We start from the raw sequence: 22,602 nt of genomic DNA on the forward strand, positions 1-22,602 counted from the left end.
AACAAAAAACCACTACCGAGAAACCGAATTTTTGTTCAAACACCGTTTTTTCACTCTACCTTAAAATTACAGCGAAAAAAATTCACGCAGCAAAATCACTCGCTTATTCGCTCCATTTCCTGTTTCGGCGTGACCAAAATCCCTACTCCAATTTGACTTCAAAAATCATGAAAATGTGTGAAGAGATCTTAAAAAAACATAGCCGGGAGAAATCCGGAAACGACTCAAAGAGTCGCCTTCATGAAAGAATTACCTTTCAAATTAATCGTTTTATATCAAAATGACTACAAAGAACAACAAAAATTCCGTAAAAAAAATGAAGATAAAACCAACTAAACTAAAAACTACATTCCTCCTGCATATAAAGCAATCCGATTCTTCTTAGGCAATTGAAAACATCAAAGTACGCCAGCGTCAGAAATCAAGCCATATTAGGCTCCCAAAATTTTAATTTATTAGAAAAAGTTGAATACTGCAAGAAATGACCGAAATTGTTACAAAATTTTTCAATTTTCGTAAACTCTCAATCGAAACACTATTTTACAACAAAAAACAGATATGTATTGGTAACTAAAGAAACTTTGTCGCTTTAACTAAAAACAAGAGTTGTGGCTTCAAATCAGAATGAACGCAATAAAACTAAACAATGACCATGAAACTAATCAAATCGAAATTAATCATGAAAAAGACTAAAGAGACAGAACAATATTCAGACGCCAAAAAAATCGTATTTTACCAAAACCAAGCCCTAAAAATATTCGCGAAAAAGAGTTGTTCAAAACCTCAGTACCATATTACAATGAATGAAATCAACTGCAAAAAAAACTTGACTTTTGGAAACTTGACTTTTGGAAAATGACAAAATTTTAGTTCAAATCAAAGGAAAAAATTCAAAGGAAAACGACAAAAAAAATTAGTTCAAATCAATTATTTTCAGATTTATAAAAGCAGGCGGGGCAAATCAAACTATAATTCATAGGAAAATGGTAGAAATATGCTAGAATAGGGAGAACACATACATTGTCATAAAGATTTAAAATAATTCGCAATTTCTGAAAAATCAAAACTAAATCGGAAAATCTAATTAAAATTCAAAATGAAAAAATTGAAAATATGGTTTTGTTTGTTAATAAGCAATCGAGGTTTAAGAATATTACATAGCCATCCCCCTGTCTCAGTAAGAAGTGAAACGAGCGCAAGTGCGAAACAGTAGAACAATTTGCAAACAAAATTGTTCAAAATATGATAAAAACTTTCACTGAATTTAAAAGTTGTGGCCAAAAACAACTCAATTAGCAACAAAACGAAGCCAAAACAAACGATGAAGCACCAAAAGACTTTTAATGGTTAAAAACTCAAAATACAAACAAAAAAATTGACAAAAGCCGCCAAAATTGTATTAGTATGTGTACAATTTTATAAAACAAAAACACCTCACGTACGTCAAAAGAGGCATCCAATTCAGGAATTAAAAAAGACGTCAACATATGTACTAATTTGGTAAAAATAAAGTCCGCTTAAAAAGCCGAAAATGAAGCAATTAGTGAAAAAACCAAAAAAATTGACAAAAAATTGAGAAAAATGGGCCAATTTTGAACCTTAAACGCATCATCAAGCTCTCAAAAACCTTGTGGCATCAATTTCAGATGGCTGCATTTTTATGCGGTATCGATCAAAATTTACGACTTCAAGAAATCAAGTTACAATTTGCAAAATTTGGGCCAAAAGCACGAAAAAACGGCTAAACACTGTCATCTATATGAGCTAATCTCTCAAAAACTCTTTTCAAAGTCAAAAAATCATTCACTGAACGTAGCGCATGAACAAAAAAACTTCTCTAGCTCAGAAAAAATTAGTTCACACGACAAATTTACTCGCTTTCACTATTAGCTCAAAACACCGCCTGAACAAAAAGTACTTCCTGTAAAAAAAACATAGCCGGAAGAATTCCGGAAGCGACTCGAAGCGTCAAAACTTTGCTCACAAAACCGCAATTGCAGCGGAAGTCACTACCTTTTGTATTAAACCATTAACTCACTACCTTTCTAGGTCTGCTCTAAAAATCGGTGAAACTTAAACCACTGTCAACAAGAAACAAAATGCAGCAAAATTTTATATTATTGAAAACGTTTGGTAACGTTAAAAAATCCAAAATAATTAAAGTGGTCAAAAACCTGATAGTCTGAAAAAACTGGCAAGGTTATCAATAGCCCTAAAATAATTTATGATTCTAATATGAAAAAGATCGCGAAAGCAAAAGGCAGATAATATTCTTAGAAACTAAGTTAAATCTTTTCAAAAAAGAAAGCTCAAATTTAAGAATCAGAAAAAACCCATAATTACACTTCAAATTACTGCGAAAAAAACAGAAAACAACACACACACACATACTGTTCCTTCTTGTGAATAAGCTATACAACGTGATTTCATACTAAATCAAAAATAAAATTGATCATAGAAAAGACATAAGCAGCAGAAGAATATTCAAAGGCAAAAAATCGTTCAAATTATTACCAAGGCCGGAAGAAAGCTGCGGTAAATAGACATAAGTCTAAATTTTCGAAGAAGCTTGCTATCAAACTCTCAGTACTGCCTTTTGTTGAATCAAATCAATTGCACACGAAAGAAATGACGAAATTCTAAGAAAAAGCTGAAATCGTTCATTTTTTACAACTGAAAAAATCAATATACCGAAAACAAATTTAAGTGCCAGGAAAACGATAGAATGATACTAACTATAATGCGAAGAATATGGGCACAATGTAAGGAACACCGTATTAAAAAGATATATCTTGATTTTTTAAAGTGAAAAATCAAATTTAAAAAAATCAAGAAAAACGAATACATTTAATTGTTCAGCATTCGAGAAATAGAACAGATAACGAGTCATCCGATACAATGATCTATCCTCCTGAAGAGAACAAAAAATAGGAATAAGCAGAATTCAAACCTACGAAACATTGAAACGATTTGCAAAAAAGAATGGTCAAACTTTTAAGACTGCATTTATGAAAAAGTGGTCAAACTTTTAAGACTGCATTTATGAAAAAGTTTTAACTGTTTTCCAAAAACTTAACTCCAAAAAACATTTTTATTGGAACGATATTAAAGTCCAACCTAGTTGCACAAAAAGACTATTTCTAGTAATTAAAACCAAATTAGAAACCAAAAAAAAACTGAAAAAAATCGGAAAAAAAACTACCAAAATCGGATTAGCATACGTACAATTTTATAAATTAAAATTTCATCGAGGTAGAAAGAGTCGTTGAGTATATGAAATATCAATAGGAAGTTGCCATATTTCAACAGGAAGTAACTGACTTTTAACAAAAGACGTTTAAAAATCCAAAAATGAGGAAATTAATAGAAAAAAAAACCCAAAAATAACTAATACATCGATAAATATGTGTCAATTTTGAACTCGAAACGCATTTTTAGGCTCTGCAAAACACTGTGGCATCAATTTCCGATGTCTACAAAGAACCAAATTACAAGCAAAAAATTGGGCCACTAAGACGAAAAAACGGCTAAAAACGGTTATCTATATGTGCCAGTCAGTCAAAAATCACTTTTAAAAGTCAAAAAGTCATTCACTAAACGCAGCGCATGACCAAAAAACTTCTCTCACTCAGAAAAAAATTAGTTCACACGGCAATTTTACTCACTTACGCTTTTACGTCAAAACAGCGTCTGAACGAATAGTACTTCCGGTAAAAAAGAAACCTTAAGAAAACCAATACTCCTCTTCGAGTCGTAAAAAGACCGCGAGAAAACCAATACTCCTCTTCGAGTCGTAAAAAAAGACAGCGCCCCAATACAATTCTAATTCTTTGAATTGTAAAAAAATTCAGGAGCGCTATAATAGCCGTCTGGAATTGAGGACGCGGCTATTAAAAATATATTACTTTAAATTCTTCTGGTGGTAAGCCAAGCAGTCTTACTGAAAACAACTGAAAGTAACCAAAAGTCCACAATACTTTATCCTAATCACACTGAGTTGAGAAATGAAAGTGGAAGCAATAGTGTCTTGCGTGTGTTGCCTAAATGGACGTGATGTAGTATTTGCTTCTAATACAATAATTTCTTCTAGTAATTTCTAACTTCAACGCCAGCACAAAGTGGTAAAAAATTAATTATTTCTATAATTCTATATATATGATTACTTGAGGGTGGGTGACTATTCAGAACGTAGATATTTAAATGCTCATCGATATTTAAATTGAAAAAAAAATCATTCGAAAAGAACATTTGTCAAAAACTGGTTAACAAGGATTTCTGTCTGTGCGCAAGCAATGATAGATCAAATACATACCGTAGCAAAAAGAGAAATACTAAAGCAAGATCTTAATCAGAACCCAAAGAATAATAAAGCCGACGAAGAAACTACGACGGCTAATAATGATGACTACGTAAGAGCAATTCATAGCTTCCTCCCAATTAGACGCTATGGAAGCAGACTTGTTCAGCAGGAAGCCCTTTTTAGATGTTCAGAAAACAAATTGAGTGGTTCAGAAAACACAACATAGCCGCATATTGCCGAAAAACAGCCGCGGTTAACGCTCTTGACGCACATTGAGAAAAACAAAAAAGAGGACACAGAAAGTGACCGTTTTTCTAAGTGTCAAAAATGCTCTAATTTGGGGTGCAGTTAAAGTTAGATTCTAAAACTATACTTCAACTTAATTCAGTTTCAAATATGAAGGCAATTGCGTAATACTAAAATAATATAGCAAAGGCTTCAATGAACTTTGAATATACCCGGCAGATTGCCGGAAAATAGCCGCCGTTGATTCCCATAACCAAGATTGGGATTGAAAGAAGAGAAAAACTAATTTAAAAAGATGATTTTTGTACACAATTTTAAAGTGCGAACTATTTTAATATCAATTTGGAGCTCAAAATACTCCTGTTTTGTAGTGAGAGAACACAGGGGCTAGTATCAATAGCAATAAGCATTAGAGATGGTAACTAAGGACAAAGTTCGAGTAACGAGCATCTAAAATTGGGCTCTATGGGTTTATCCCCTTTATTTCTGATTTTTTTTTGATAACTTTGTTCATTCTGAATTGCTTTGCGGAGCAACTGCTGTCTAAAAACACTTTTATCAGAATGAGAGAAAAGTAAAACTAGCCTAGATAAGTCAAAAGATTTCAGGCAAAATGTTGAACAAGCTGTGAACTAAGGAAAAGCGAAAAAAAATAGGAGCTCTATAATAGCCGGCTCAGAAGCTGAGGGGGCTAATAATAACTAATGCAATATGATTCAATGACCGCGCGTTATCGGTGTATCATGTTTTTGATTTTGCTGTTTTGACCTTGACAGTATTCACTAAATTGCGTAATACAATGAGTGAAAGAATTTAAAACATAAACCGACTAATGTCGGAAGAATTGCTCTCGAACGACAGGCGGGTGGAAAAACATTTGACCCCACCGGGATTCGCACCATTAACCTCCCGCTTCATAACCATATGCACTGCTGACTGTGCTATTTGGCCCTTATTTCTGCAATGCTGCAACCGACTTTATATTAGCAACAAGCTTTAATTCGGAATGAGAGCAATAGAGATCATTCAAAAAAGAAGAACGAAAGCGTGAAAAAGTCACCTGAGAAGTCGAAGAATCTACTAGAAGAAAAGCGCAAATGGTCAAGCAAAAAATTTCAAAAAAGACTACACGTTTACAAAAATTGCTATGAACTTCGTTCAAGAGCAATTAAACACATTCAGTTGACAAATACACTATCCACCTTCTTAAAAGAACAGCCTCAACTAATAGCTACAATAATTATCTGGCTTCGGGCAAGTTTTTCTGTGAATATTAGAATATAAACCGAATAATGTCGGATGAATTGCTCTCGAACATGCGGAGGGTATTTAATTTAGAGCGGGTGTCGACGTGAAGCTTGAAAAAGACATTAGAGAAGCCACAGAATGTTCTAGGACTAAAAATCAAAAATTATCAAGAAGACAAGAAGAAATGTTGCATGAAAAAGACCAACACGTTTACAATAATTGCTTCAAACTTCATTCGAGATCAATTAAACAAATCATATACCAAGACAACACAAGTACCAAAGTAAACAACAAAACTCTTGACTCATTTCATTCATTTCCCTTTTAGAGAAATAGGGTCACCGAAACTATTATGACCAACGTCGGCAAACCTTTACACAATGTAGGCAGCAAATGTCAACATTGTTAAAACCACTGAGAGACAAATTAAAAGGGCAACAAACATTGGGGAAAACCTGTTTTTATGATGTCACTGAAAAAAGTGGCAATAAAGTTATTGCAGAACTCAATTAAAACTTGAACTCTTCAGCATCTATTGCACTATCCATAAGAAAAAGCACATAAAGAATTCAATTATTCAATGGAAACAAATGGAGGACTAAGAAACAAAAATGTCCAAACAAAAACCCAAAATGTACCAAAGTCAAGAAACCTATTCTCCAAGAACAAAAACAATTAAACAGGATCAAAACTGACTCATGAGAGAGCCTACAGATTTGTCATTGGACACACTAAGAACAACAAAAACTACAAGAACTAGTAAATTCAAAAAATCACGGACAATTTTAGAAAAGAAGCTGAAATAATGAGAATACCTCACTAATGCCTAAAACGTCGCAAATGGGGCGCCTTTATTTTTAATTGGGCTCAGTTTCAGAACAAAAAACCAGAAGAAAGCAGTTCAGCCTTAAAAAAAACTTCAAAAATTTGAAAGTAAGTGAAGTCAAAGTAGCTAAAACCGATAATTATGAACGAAAACTATTATATACACAAAAATAAGACTGAAAAGAAAGCCAGCAAAAACAGTTTCCAAGTTGCTAACAAGACAAATCTGTCCAAATGAGAATAACGATAAAAGAGCGATAAATTCAAAAAAAAAAACGATAATACTTTTTGAACACAAGTAGTGTCAAATTCGTTAAAACCGTTGTATTTCAGTTCAAATCAGATCAAAATAAACCTCAATAGAGAGCTATTGAGTTCGATTATTAAAAAACTAAATAACAACAAAAAGAACTACAAAAACAAGCAAAATCCAATGATTCATGAAGACAAATATCCTCTAAGCCTTGATTAACCATTAGTTGCCTTTTGGACTGTTTAAACAACTGCAACGTAATATTATTATTAAAAACCATATCACGGCTCAAAACTTATTTGTCCAGAGATGACGAGAAAAACAGCAAAAACAGAGTCAAATTGACGCTAGCCAGGAAAAAATTGATCGCAAAAACTATAAATCAATTCCTCATTTCACTTTAAAGCTGTTTGAAAAAATGCTACGACTTAAAACTACTGGCTTTTCGCTCCTTATAGTAATCCAGCGTGACAACAATCCCCACTCAAATTTGACCTCTAATTGACAAGAATAGATTCAAAAAGTGTGAACAGATCTTTAAGATCGCACCAATGCGATTCTAATCCTTTGAATTATGTACAAGGAGAACGCCTAAACAATCGACGTTGCGAGGCTGGAGGCGGTTATTAAACATACCCGGCAGATTGCCGGAAAATAGCCGCCGTTGATTCCAATAAGCATGATTGGGATTGAAATAACAGATATTGAAAAAAAAAAGATTTTTGTACAAAAACATTTTTTTAAGTCCGATTTATTTTGATGGCATTTCGTAGTTGAACATACTTTTGTTTCGTAGAGAGAGGCTACAGGTGCTACTATCAATAACAATAAGCATTAGAGAGAGGTAACTAATACTTACAGGAACGACGTTCAAATAGCGGGCATCTAAAATTGGGCTTTATGGGTTTATCCCGTTTCTATTTCTGACTTCAATTTTTTATACTGACTCTGTTCATTTTGAATTGCTTTGCTGAGCAACTGATGTTCAAAAGCACTTTTAGCAGAATGAGAGAAGAGAGAAAGTAGCCTAGAGAAGTAAAAAAGATTTCACGCAAAATGTTGAAAAGGCGGCAAAATGAGGTAAAGCGAAACATTTTTTTATTCGACGAAGTAAAAAAAAATAGGAGCGCTATAATAGCCGGCTGAGAAGATGAGGGCGGCTATTAAACATAACAGACTAATATCACGCAATTTGCACTCAAACGACCAGCAAGCAGTTGGCTTCGGTAGCAGTAAACGTTTCAAAAACTAAAAATTTTGCTATGTTTTGTGTTCTTATTTTACCTCAGGAAGAATGAGTAGAAAACGAAAGGAAGCATCGGAACAGTGAGCATCAATAATTCCATATTACAGAACACGAGAAATAAAAACATTCGGCTTAAAAAAGCAGGGGCTTAGGGATGCTTGCATTACGTCGTGCGTTAAGGGTGGGATGAAAGGATTGGGTATGTCAGGGGCTCAAGCCGAGAGGGGGAGTTGCGTCTGGAGAGCTGGACTAGGGGGTTCTAAAATGCCAGAAAGCTGGACGTGTGGGTAGTTGTGAGGGGGGTGTCGGTTGAGTGGGAAGAGCCGACAAAGGAGGGGGAGGCGGCTGAACTCCTCCTGGCTTTACTTTCTTAAACTGTTCTCGAGAAGCGTCAGGCGGAAAAACGGCCAAGTGAAAAAATCGCACAAAAAGCAGAGCTGTACTAATATAGTTGCCACAAACTTCATTTGAGGGAAAATTAACAATTCAGCCAATTGTCCGACAAAAAACAGGCACACGACAGTAATAACTTACCAAATTATTGGGACAACAAACAATGCATTTTTTAAGTAAACAAAATGGGAAGCTTTCTATCTGTCCCACTGCTCTGAATCCCAAAAATCTTATTAGGATCCCAGATTTTCCCTGATTGAGTTACGGGGAAACAAATGGGAAAGATCCCGGGATAATACTGGGGATTGTAAGAATGGGTAGGATTGAGTAAGATTCCACATTTCCCCACGGAAAAACCGGGAACGGCAGGAAACAGAAATTAGAACCAATGGTGACTTTTTTTTAATTACAACGGATTTCACTTTTAGTTATCAACATTTTAAAAAACACAGATGCTCAGTCTTAACTAAATTATAAGTAATTTTTGTTTTGTTAAGTGCTAGATTATAAGAGTTTTTTAATCCTCAACGGTGCTTAGTTTTAAGGGTTCGAATGTTTAATATTTTTGATTTAACAAGTTTTATATCACAGTTAACAAAGTTCATAGATTTGGTGGAGCGAGCCACGTTTTTCGAAAAAGCTGCGAAGCAAGACAGCCAATTTATGAATTTGATGCTTCTCTTGAGATTTGATTTCCACATTTTGCTCATTAAAATTGCTTTCGCATTTTGCTTATTAGTATAAGTAAAATGCGAATGGACAGAAATTTCAGAACACTTTATTTTGAGCAAAAACGGGGGTCCCCCATAGTTCTAAGAGGGAAACACAAAAATGTTGATGCATCCAGTACGAGCAACTAAAAATGTGTGTTATAAAAAAAATTAAACTAAATATAACTTACAGCTGTAACTTTGTAGAATATGTAGTTAAAAGATATTTTAAATTCATAGTTTTCAGTCGACAATGATGGGTCACAAATGATGGGTAACTTTTTTGAAAAACTAGGCAAAATCCTCATAGATTTTCAGTATGAGTTTCAAAAATTAAAAACTTCGCTTTTTTATTTTACCTCAGGAAGAATGAACACAAAACGAAAGGAAGTTTTGTAACAGTGACAATCAAAAATTCCATAGTAACTTACAGGAGATTTATAAAATGAATATTTGATTTATGCAAAGAAATCAGTGCTAAAGAAAATCTTTTCACAAAACTTACAAAATTGAAGTTTGAAATATTCACCCAAAAACGGCGATTATCTTTCATATGCATCATTATTCTGTTACAATAATTAAATTGAAATTAATAAAGATCAGATTTTCAAAACATTGGAAAAGACAAAAAATAACTGAAATTTCTTTTGTAAGCTGTAAGAGCCTTGAGTAAGTATTTGGACATTAAAGATGTCAGCCATCTGCGGGATAGAGTTTCAAAATATTTTCAGTTTTTAGCGTATCTCTATCTACACGTTGGCCAGCATTTTTGCTCTAATAGTTTATTTTTTAAGCTGCAAATTGCGATATCTGAACAAACTTGAGCTCTAAATAGTGTCAAGAAATTGAAAAAATTCGGAAGAGCTGGATGACTTTACCTAACGCCACTTTCCATTCCACTAGTCACCTTCGAAATGGAGCAAAAATAGAACAAAACTCAGTCCGCTTCAATTCGTGGCCCTCAGAAACTGCCACTAGTCGCGAAAATAGCCACCAGTAAACATAAACCAACAATGTCTGACAAAGTGCTCTCGACCGACAGCCGGGGTAATTCAATTAAAACAGTGCTGTAGCCTAGGTAATTGATGGGTGCAACTTCCGACCAAGTAGGGCTTGGAAACCCCTACCTCCGGTGTAATAGATCGCATCATTATAAACTCGTCTATCAGAGCCTGGTGATAGCTTATAATACCATCACTTTTCTTAATTGACTTAATTTCTTAATAAAAGCAATTTAGGTCACGCATAAATCAAGAAGTCAAGCGTGAAAAAGTCACTCCAGAATTGAAAACAAAGAATGTTCTAGAACAACACTGTCTAGCAAAAATGTAGCAAAAAATCATTTACAATAATTACTTCGAACTTCGTTCGAGAGCAATAACAATGCAAAACTATTTTTGGATGAGAGCAAATTGATCAAAACCGCCACCAATATTTAGCTGCATCTATTTTTTGGATAGGAGAGCAACTGATCGCAACAGAACCAAAAGCAAAAAAAATGACGCGAGACAACCTAATAAGTTACTTTCATTTTTTTGGATTTGTTCAACTTCTAGCATTTGCTCTACACTCCTTGACCTTTAATTAATGTTGAACTCAGTCATCCTGCAGTCATACTGTTAATGAATGCAAAGTTACTCTTCCTGCACAAAGTCACGTTTGATTAAAAAAAACTAATGAAGGATGTTCAAGGATGACTTCTTCCTAAGAGAAGCCAAGACTGGAAAATTTAATAGTCACTACCGTTTAACAATACCGGTTAGAATTTATTTATGTTGCAAAAACTAAACCAAACTGAGCATGAAATATACACACCCTCGAAGCATTGGTCCATTCAGTTTTAACACAATAACGTACAGCACACCAACCTATAAGCCTAGTTACTCATTGGGTTTATCTTGTGCACAGACTATTGTCTTTTTTTTCTTATACTATTATATTTTGACATGGCACACGCGCTTCAGTCGCATTTTTTATGTGAAATTGATTTATTTACAGCATATAATATTACATCAAATCCGGATTGAAATGAACAGAATTGCAGCAAGGAAACATTAATAAGATCCGCAATATGAAGCCTGTTCAAAATTACCATTCCGTCAAATTAAACCCTAAAAGATCTCCATTCACCTTTGGTCTCGTCCTTTATTCTTTTCGTAAATTTTATATTCATGTTTCGACAATTTCTTGTATCAAATTTGCAATCTGTCCGCCGTATTATTACTTTTTGATCCAAACAATCGGGTTTATATTAGAAGTAGTTTCAACAAAACGTGGTGAATTAGACTTTCTCGAATGCATGTAAATACAAGACTAAAACGTTTACGACCAAATTGCCAATCCCTTCAGCGTTTGAAGTGAACTAAGTTGACCCACAAATCTGACAATTCCCAGGACAATGTGACCAAATTATACAGGTGTAGTAAATTCACCTAAGCAAATATATTTCGCAACAGAATCAGTAGTCATTTGAAATACTTTGCAAAAAAATTGAACTACTTGCAAAAACTGCTGAAACGAAGGCCCAGCTACTTTTTCAAAATTTTCTCAGAAAGGAAAGAAATTCATAAAACAAAAAAAGATTGGGCAAATTTTACCAGAAAGCCAACTTGAAGGAAAACAATTATTTCTGAGCCGCCATTTCTGTATAATTTAACGATAAAAAATACAACTTTTCCATTACATAAATATTGAAAAATTCAAGAAATTCTTCATTTTCAGAACATTTCTCCTGAAGAAAAAAATTTTGATCCTCTTTTGATATGAGTCGCGAGGGATCTGGCAAAAATACAAATGCCGGAAGTTTGGAACTTTTAGCTCATGCTGTTTCCTCTCCACTATTTTATGGCTTGGCTTGAAGTTGCCAAAAAAACGGGTCTTACCGCAAAAATAAGAAAATCTGAAAGAATTGTCACTAATAAGGGCTTCGTGAATCTTTTTCACCGCTCTCAAAATTTGCTTTTTCTCATGCATGAAATTTTTTCAAAGTATTCTAACGAAAATTAGCTAAGAACTGATATAATCATCATGCGGACAATTTGCGCGTTCAGATTTACAACTTGTAATTTATAATTAAATTGATAAAAAGCAATATTATCTGATACATGTAGCTCAGTTTGTTTAAAGCAATTAGAAGCTTTAGCTTTCAATAATACAATTCTCACGATGATAAAACGAAAACAAAAGAGCAGCAAAGGTACCAGTGGTACATATTTAGAATTATCTCAATTTGACTTTTATTGTTAGCTGAAGGTCGGATTTCGTAGACAGAGGGAGTCATCAAGCAAAGGTTCATTTTGTTACCAATGATCAGATTCAACCGATTAGTTAAATTTGCTATCAGCGTTTATGTAAGCTTAAACCTAGCTGTGACAATATGCATAGCATTAAAACATCAGCTTTCGTGAATTATTAGTTGCATGATTAGGGTGAACAAACATAACAGTAAATTTATATAACTGATATCAACGATCTCTGCATTTTTGGTTTTCCTAGCGTCAAACAAAAGCCAGCCCACAATGCTTGCACCCATTAATTTTTCAAAAAATATCAGCGAGCATAAAATCAAGGGTAGATTTTATTTCAGGCAATTGCCATGAGCTCTCGTTTCTCTGTCGTACAATTTTCAATTGAACTTTTATCATTTAAGAAAAAGCAGCTTTTTGAGGTATAATTATATACAATAGGTTAGGAAAACTGCAATATTATGAATTTCCCCCAACTCATCACTTTTCCTCCTATATTTATGCCAAACACAAGTTCACTTTTATCTCTACCGAAATCTCTTTTGTCCAATTATTAAACTTATCCCAGGCACAAAGCAAAGTAGATTCAGGCTTTCAAAACCTCTAACTTACATTCAAATAAACTTGAAGTATTGAGATTCTCAAATGATCTAATTTCTAATAGGATTTCGTAAATAAACTGTACAAAATCGTCTAGATCTCAGGCAACTGATTCTCGTCAATAAAGGTATTCCTGCTCAAAAACTCAATCTCACTGAAATCTCACAAAAACGAATGTTCAGGGGAAATAAGGATCTTAGAACTTCAAAATGCACATTTTCTCTCAGCCAATTGGAGAAATTATTGGGATTAATTTCTTCCAACAATCGAATACTCGTAGGTTGAACGCGTTTCAAATCATCAACTACAAACCCTGAAATTATAAAAAACAATTTATTTCAATTATAGCACTTGAAATTCATAATATTGCTAAGTGTTGGTTTGCAGATTCATTTTTCAGGAGTTCCATCTTCAGCAATTTGATTTATTCAATTTTCCCAAGTGTAGAGCTTTTCAAGCGGTTGCATGCATACCGCTTGCAAGTTTTTTTTTAAAGCCATGCTATAACATAGGCGGCAGATTGCCAGAAAAAGTTGCGATAGCTTTGCAGAGCTATCGCAACTTTTGAAATGGCATTATGCACGCAATTCAGCCAAAAATTGTCAGAGAACAAAAAAATTGGTTAAACGCGAGTTTTACGTGACAGATGGTAACAGAGAAGTTGAGGACGCAATAAAAAAGTTGACAGCTCAGCATCTGACTTTTCGAGCATTTGAATTTTCACCCTCATTTTGTTCACATTTTGCAGATATTGTCCAATTTTTTATGTTTTGCCCGACAATGCCACCATTTTCAACAACTGCAGGTTTTAAAAATCCTGAACAATAGAATAAAGCTTTCATAAAATAAAGCAGATTTAGATTTCGATCCAGAATTTTGGTTTGTTGTCATTTTTGTTTTGTTTTTTGCGGACATTGGACTTCAGTATTGGGTTTTTTCTCGCAAATTCCTGGGAAGTACATTTATTTCCACTCATTTGTTTTAATTAGGAACATAAGCTCTCGTCTGAATTGTCAACTAAAAATATTGCTGACTTTGAGACTAAAAGTATGTAAACTTGGTATATTTTGTCCATTGTTCTGTTCTCTATGTTGTTTTGTTACTGACTCCCAATACTGACAGGTCTTATTGAAATTCTAACTAAACCTAAACAAAGTTCTCAGCCTAAAGTATACTGCATTGATTACTTTGAAAATATTTATTTTTTTATTAAAATTTTCGAATTTCGAAATTTGATTACAGATTTCTTTCTGTAATTTCGTCGCAGTCTGTGCAAAAACAGTTTTGATTGATTTCAGTTGTGGAATAAGAGAAGCTTATTATTGGCTTGAGTTCAAACTTCAGGTTTTTTATTTGAGTTCAAAGCTAATGAACACTACATGCTTCCAAAAAAGAATTTAAGTGAACTTTGAAATTTGGCCGTTTTAGATGTCTTGCCTTTAAATCGCAGTTACTAAAGTCCTCATAATGCAATAATGAAGCGAATCTGAATCTTTATCTCTATTTCTATTAATAGTTAATAATACATAAAAAAATAGTCACTCAACATTTAATTTCGAAAAGAATTGAGAAATTTTGACTTCTAGTAGTAATTAATTGATTGCCAACAAGACTATTTGTCTTTCTAGGGAAGCATAATTAAACACTCTGAATGTTTCCATTTGACATCGGATGGTTTAGAAGTTTTTAAAATAACAGAACATAACCGACTAACGTCGGGCAAACTGCTCTCAAACGACCGGCGAGCGGTTGGCTACGTCAGTAGCTAGGCACGGTTTATTGAGGCTAGCTTAAGCTTAACTGAAGGGGCAAGAGTGAGCGCAGCGGGAGTGGGGTGCACCGGGGGCTGAGGGAGTTGCAACAATGGGGGGCGGGGAGTCAATCTCTAAGAACCGCTCTTCACACCATAAGTATAAGTCTCAAAAACAGATTCTGTGAATCGCATACTTGAAGACTAGTGAGCTGAAAAGCTCTAAGAGCACTTAATGCCCGCTGGGCGCTACCTGTTTATCCCGTTTTTGAGGACGAAAAGTCAAATGCATCAGACGAAAAATTGGTCAAACGAAAAATTGCATTAATAAAAGACCGACGGGACTAATATAATTGCTACAAACTTCGTTTGAGAGCAATTATGAATTTCGAAATTTGATTACAGATTTCTTTCTGTAATTTCGTCGCAGTCTGTGCAAAAACAGTTTTGATTGATTTCAGTTGTGGAATAAGAGAAGCTTATTATTGGCTTGAGTTCAAACTTCAGGTTTTTTATTTGAGTTCAAAGCTAATGAACACTACATGCTTCCAAAAAAGAATTTAAGTGAACTTTGAAATTTGGCCGTTTTAGATGTCTTGCCTTTAAATCGCAGTTACTAAAGTCCTCATAATGCAATAATGAAGCGAATCTGAATCTTTATCTCTATTTCTATTAATAGTTAATAATACATAAAAAAATAGTCACTCAACATTTAATTTCGAAAAGAATTGAGAAATTTTGACTTCTAGTAGTAATTAATTGATTGCCAACAAGACTATTTGTCTTTCTAGGGAAGCATAATTAAACACTCTGAATGTTTCCATTTGACATCGGATGGTTTAGAAGTTTTTAAAATAACAGAACATAACCGACTAACGTCGGGCAAACTGCTCTCAAACGACCGGCGAGCGGTTGGCTACGTCAGTAGCTAGGCACGGTTTATTGAGGCTAGCTTAAGCTTAACTGAAGGGGCAAGAGTGAGCGCAGCGGGAGTGGGGTGCACCGGGGGCTGAGGGAGTTGCAACAATGGGGGGCGGGGAGTCAATCTCTAAGAACCGCTCTTCACACCATAAGTATAAGTCTCAAAAACAGATTCTGTGAATCGCATACTTGAAGACTAGTGAGCTGAAAAGCTCTAAGAGCACTTAATGCCCGCTGGGCGCTACCTGTTTATCCCGTTTTTGAGGACGAAAAGTCAAATGCATCAGACGAAAAATTGGTCAAACGAAAAATTGCATTAATAAAAGACCGACGGGACTAATATAATTGCTACAAACTTCGTTTGAGAGCAATTATGAATTTCGAAATTTTATTACAAATTTCTTTCTGTAATTTCGTCGCAGTCTGTGCAAAAACAGTTTTGATTGATTTCAGTTGTGGAATAAGAGAAGCTTATTATTGGCTTGAGTTCAAACTTCAGGTTTTTTATTTGAGTTCAAAGCTAATGAACACTACATGCTTCCAAAAGAATTTAAGTGAACTTTGAAATTTGGCCGTTTTAGATGTCTTGCCTTTAAATCGCAGTTAATAAAGTCCTCATAATGCAATAATGAAGCGAATCTGAATCTTTATCTCTATTTCTATTAATAGTTAATAATACATTAAAAAATAGTCACTCAACATTTAATTTCGAAAAGAATTGAGAAATTTTGACTTCTAGTAATTAATTGATTGCCAACAAGACTATTTGTCTTTCTAGGGAAGCATAATTAAACACTCTGAATGTTTCCATTTGACATCGGATGGTTTAGAAGTTTTTAAAATAACAGAACATAACCGACTAACGTCGGGCAAATTGCTCTCAAACGACCTGCCAGCGGTTGGCTACGTCGGTAGCTAGGCACGTTTTATTGACGCTAGCTTTAGCTTAACTGAAGGGGCAAGAGTGAGCGCAGCGGGAGTGGGGTGCACCGGAGGCTGAGGGAGTTGCAACAATGGGGGGCGGGGAGTCAATCTCTAAGAACCGCTCTTCACACCATAAGTATAAGTCTCAAAAACAGATTCTGTGAATCGCATACTTGAAGACTAGTGAGCTGAAAGGCTCTAAGAGCACTTAATGCCCGCTGGGCGCTACCTGTTTATCCCGTTTTTGAGGACGAAAAGTCAAATGCATCAGACGAAAAATTGGTCAAACGAAAAATTGCATTAATAAAAAGACTGACAGGACTAATATAATTGCTACAAACTTCGTTTGAGAGCAATTAATTATGAAAAATCCCCTCACTATTGTTTTGTCGACTTAAAAATTATTTTTATTAACATGAGGTTCTAGATGCTTCTAGATGCTTCAAGCTAAAACGTATGTGCGTGTTTTTTGTCAGTTTTAGTTTCAAATTTTCTGTGAGGTTCTGTTTGGTTACTCAAAATTTAAACCATAAGATTTATTGGGGGATTTCAATTTTTTTTAGTTTTGTATATGTTGGTGTCTATGATATGTTAAAAATTTCTTAAAACAGGCGTTTGGTAAGTTTCAAGAGCAAATCTGAAAATCCTCACACATGACATGATTTGTGATTATCTAGCTTGAACAAACTTTGACCATTTTTGTGTTATATATTTGATTGTTATTCAGTCCTAAAAACTGAGAAGTCTCGCGAAGTTCTAGCAAGATCCTTTATCATAGTTTTGGGTTTTGATTTTGGATGTTTTTTCTGTATGTTTGTCTGAGTAATGAAAGATCGCATTGACTTCAGTAGTGCAATAAAGGTTTTTAAGACTGGAAACTAAATTTAAAATAAAAAAGAAATTTGAGTTCAAACCTTTTTTTTGTTTTTAGCCCCTTAATCTCATTTTAAAAGTCTTTATCATCCAAAACTGAGGGAAATCGTAATCTAAAATCCTTTTTTCAATTGATAGCTAAACATAGATATATAATTAAAGCCACTTAATTTTGGAGATGCCAATTAATTTTGAGGCCATTAAATTGTTGAGTTTCTAAATTTGGTCTTTCACTCATTTGGTGTTTTTGTTAAACTTGGTTGCTTACAATTACACTTATAAATAATTCTGAAAATCCAATTGGTTTTCAGATTAGACGTATACGAAACTTCTGAGTTTGTTCATTTGACAACAAACGGGGAGCAATGGATCAACGTTCACGTCGTGCCCCCCGTGAGTACCCGCTAGGGGAAACCAATGATCCAAATTCAACCGCAAATTCTTCAATCCACAACCTGAAAATTCTTTCGCTCAATGTGGAAGGTCTCACAAATGCAAAGAAGGATGTTATAAAGCACATAGCTCAAACGCACGCAGTACATGTCATATTTCTACAAGAGACCCACAAACAGCATGAAGGCTTCTGCATCCCCAACTACGACGCAGCCTTTGAGTCGCTGAACACTGCCAACCGTAGCGCTGGCCTAGTCACCCTGGTCCGCAAGGACATCCCCTACAAGCGCATATGCAACTCCCTCCCCAGTCAATGGCAATGGCACTGTGTTGAGATTCATGGGATAAAACTGGTCAATGTGTACAGGCCACCTAGCTCGTCTCTATGGAACCCACACGATCTCCCCACAGCTGAAATCTACATTGGCGATTTCAACTGTGCCCACACGGCTTGGGGATACAAGACAGACTCAGTGGATGGAACAAGACTGATGGAATGGACGGAGCTGGCCGACCTACATGTCCACTACCAACCTTCTGTCTACACCTTTCGCTCTGCCATTTGGGGTACATCCACTCACCCTGACCTTGTGATCAGCAGGAGCAGAGACGACACAGACTACCAGGTACTCAGTCAATTCCCCAAATCGCAGCACTTCCCGATTCTCACCACCCTGGGAACTCAGATCGAGTGTTTCCCCACAAGCTACCTGCCGCGATGGAACTTCTGGAAGGCTAACTGGGACAAGTTCCGGAAGATCACCGAGAAGTCCATCGGCAATGTGAAGATCAGAGACATCTCCGAAGCTTGGAAAGAGTTCTGCCAACTCATGCGCACTGCTGCTAAAAGAAGCATCCCTAGAGGGGCACGGAAGGAGTACATCCCCTGCTGGGACAGTAGCAAAGCTGCTTTGTACAAAGAGGCCACGCAGGCTAACGACTACGCCAAAAGACGCAGGGCCGGCGAGAAGCTACTCGCAGAACTCTCCAAGGACCGCGAACAACGCTGGATTGATACGGTAGAAAAGACTGACTTCACCCGATCTTCTCGTAAAGCTTTTCAACTGATGCGCAAGCTCAACAACCGGCATCAAACGAAGACGGTGAACACAGTCAACGCCAATGAGTACGCCACTATGCTCGCAAATGTATCTCGCATCCCCAGAACCGAACCTGCCCTGAAGCACGAAATACGAGCTCACATGAAGTCCTTTCGGGAAGAGAAGAAGGAAAACATCTCGCTGAGCGGTAAGATCCAAACCCAGGAAGTGATCGACGCCATCCGAGAGATCAAGCAGAACAAGCAACCTGGCTTGGACCAAATGTTCCCGGAATTCCTGAAAAACCTAGGACCCAACGCCCTTAGCTGGCTGACTGAATTTCTCCAACGCTGCTTCAATTTGCGCTGCATACCAAAAATTTGGCGGAAAGCCAAAATTATACCGGTCTTGAAACCAAAGAAAGACCCAGTCGACGTCAGAAGCTACAGACCAATCTCGCTTCTGAGCCTTGGATACAAACTCTACGAACGCGTCGTTATGAAAAGGATCTCTCCTTTTGTCGAATGCGCCCTCCCAGATGAACAGTTTGGATTTCGACCCCACAGATCTACTGAACTCCAAGTACTGAACATCACCCAGGAGATCGAGGACGCTTTCCAGGCTAAGAGTTCTGTAGGTGCCGTCTTTGTCGATCTCTCTTCAGCCTATGACACTGTCTGGATAACCGGACTCACTTACAAGCTCACGAAGATGATCCCGGATGTCCACGTCATTCAGGTCATCCAAGACCTGATTTCTAACCGCAGTTTCAGGGTCCACACTGGCAACACCAAATCCACATGGAGGAGGGTACGGAATGGCCTGCCACAAGGCTCTGTTCTAGCGCCTATACTGTTCAACTGCTACACGTATGATACCCCTTCAAGCAGGTGCAGCAAATACATGTACGCAGACGACAGCGCCCTCCTCGCCAGAGGCAAAACCACAATCGCCGTCCAGGCGGACCTCCAAGCTGATGCTAATGCCTTAGCGGACTACTACCGGAAGTGGAAGCTCCGCCTCAATCCTTCAAAATGTGTGTCGGTTCTCTTCAACCTGGGTCCCCGCAAGCCCGACCTGGATATCATCCTGAATGGGGAAAAGGTCCCTGCGGAGTCGAGCTTCAAATACCTCGGGGTTGAACTTGACAGGTCTCTGACCTACAACCAGCACTGCACTAACACGGCCGAGAAGCTCCAGAAACGTGTGAACCTCATTAGAATGCTTGCCGGCAAGTCTTGGGGCACTAAGCCAAGGAGCTTGCGCATCTCTTCGCTTGCTCTTGTACAGTCAGTGGCTGATTACGCGTGCAGTGTCTGGCACAACTCCGCGCATGCGCCCAAAGTCGACCGCAAGATGTTCCAGGCCATGCGAATAGTTTCCGGCACCCCCATGAATACGAAAACAGATTTTCTCCCGCTCGTGTCCAACATGGAGAATCCCCGCAAGAGGCGTGACAGCATTGTTGACGCTAGAGCGAGCACATGTCAGAATTCTAACATCAAACTTCTGAATCACCTTGTGGACGATACCAGAAGACGCTCCCGGCTGAAGAGCAGAATCCAATTCCCCGCGAAGAAACCGCAGACGGTATTGCAACAACTCAACGAAGAAATCCCCGTCGATTTCAACAAGGCCTCGGACAAGCTCCCCAGGAGGTCTTGGTGCCGGCTCAACCGCCTCCGCACTAGCGCGCTCAAGTCCAACTGGAACAACACTACCTGTGTCTGTGGCCTGAGCAGACCATCTTCCCAGCACATCGTGGAAGAGTGCCCTCTAACGTACCTACCAGGAGGCATGGGAGAACTTTGCCACCTCACGGAGACCGCCATAGACTGGCTTGAAGAACTCAACCTGGATATATGAAGAAGCGAACGACTGATGATGATGATGACAACAAACTTTGTTTAAAATTTGTTTCAGAAAAGATTAAGAGTGCATAGGTCATTATTTCACTTTTGCACTCACTTAAAGCTAAAATGAGGATTTAAAATCTATTTCAAGACAAATAGAGGCCTCCTTTTGCTCAAGAGAAGTAACCTTTAGCCTAAGTCAGAACGATAAGGGTAAAAAAAGCTGTACAATGTGGTACAGCAAAAATTTTTTGTCTAGCGAAGTACAAAAAAATAGGGGCGCTATAATAGCCAGCTGAGAAGATTAGGGCGGCTATTAATCGTCAGGACCCAGTAATTGCTACAAACTTTGTGGTGTGAGCTATTACAAATTTGGAATTCATTTAATGATACAAACATACCCGGCAGATTGCCGGAAAATAGCCGCCGTTGATTCCAATAAGCATGATTGGGATTGAAAGAATAGAAGATATCGAAAAGATTTTTGAAGAAAATCCGATTTAAGTCCGATTTATTTTGATGGCATTTCGTAGTTAAACATACTTCTGTTTCATAGAGAGAGGCTACAGGGGCTACTATCAATACCAATAAGCAAGAGATGGTTACCAAGGGATGGTAACTAAGACTTATAGGAACGACGTTCAAATAGCGGGCATCTAAAATTGGGCTTCATGGGTTTATCCCGTTTCTATTTCTGACTTCAATTTTTTATTCTGACTCTTCATTTTGAATTGCTTTGCTGAGCAACTGATGTTCAAATTCACTTTTAGCAGAATGAGAGAAGAGAGAAACTAGCCTAGAGAAGTCAAAAAGATTTCACGCAAAATGCTGAAAAAGCGGCAAAATGGTAAAGCGAAAAAAAGTTCGACGAAGTAAAAAAAACATAGCAGGACAAGTCCTGACGTACAATTCAAAGAATTTTCATTTGCAGAATTTTGACTAAACAGAAATACTAGACCTAGAATGGACTATGAATTAATTGAGAAAATAATTTTTTCTCACTAGTGATATTAAAAAGAGAACAGATATTAAAAAAAAGACAGCGCCCCAATACAATTCAAATTCTTTGAATTGTAAAAAAATAGGAGCGCTAAAATAGCCGGCTGAGAAGATGTGGGCGGCTATTAAAAATATACCCGACGGTTGCAGGTAATAGTCGCGGTTGCTAAGTTTTGTTGTCAAGGGCTATCAATGCAATTTCTCTGAATGGGCGCAATTTAGGTCACGCAAAATCAAGTCGAGCGTAGAAAAACCAATCGGGAAAGAAATCGAAAGAATATTATAGTACAAAACGGTCGAGCAACGATTTTGCATAAAGACACAGGTTTGAAATAACTGCTTCAAACTTCGAGAGCAATTAATCACAAACAATCGGCTAAAATACAAAGTTGAATTACGAAATGAAAAAGATTGTACATACCAAGTAGCTGAACAAGATTGTCGTGTCTGAGCGTCTTCATAATCTGCGCTTCTTGCATGAACTCGTCCATGCTGCAGGTTCCCTCTCTTAGTGTCTTCACTGCCACCGTCACACCACCTTGGAACCTATCGACAACAAGTTTAGTGATTTCTATTTAGGAAAAATTCTTCCTGGTCAAATGCAACAATCCAACTGATATTTTAACACACTAACAGTGCATATCTATTCTACCGGCTAACCCCATTTCGTACAGGCCATAAAAAATATCTCTCTAAAATAACACTAGTAAAAATATGGTTTTCTGAAGAAAAGAGTTCCATTATACAGTCAATTCTATTCTGATGACTGTAGAGATTGATGTT

The 22,602-nt window shown here is 36.7% G+C and overlaps 1 protein-coding gene across 1 annotated transcript in view; it reads right to left on the minus strand.

Annotated features, from left to right (window-relative positions):
• The window catches only part of LOC142343171 (uncharacterized), a 91,374-nt gene that overhangs the window by 43,373 nt on the left and 25,399 nt on the right, over positions 1 to 22,602 (minus strand). Inside the window, exon 5 of the mRNA XM_075394872.1 lies at positions 22,241 to 22,365. Coding sequence (XP_075250987.1) covers positions 22,241 to 22,365 — 125 coding nt within the window. The remainder of the gene's footprint in view (positions 1 to 22,240; positions 22,366 to 22,602) is intronic.

The sequence above is a fragment of the Convolutriloba macropyga genome, chromosome 7 (assembly GCF_964194025.1).
Source record: "Convolutriloba macropyga chromosome 7, txConMacr16.3, whole genome shotgun sequence".
Taxonomy (NCBI): domain Eukaryota; kingdom Metazoa; phylum Xenacoelomorpha; order Acoela; family Convolutidae; genus Convolutriloba; species Convolutriloba macropyga.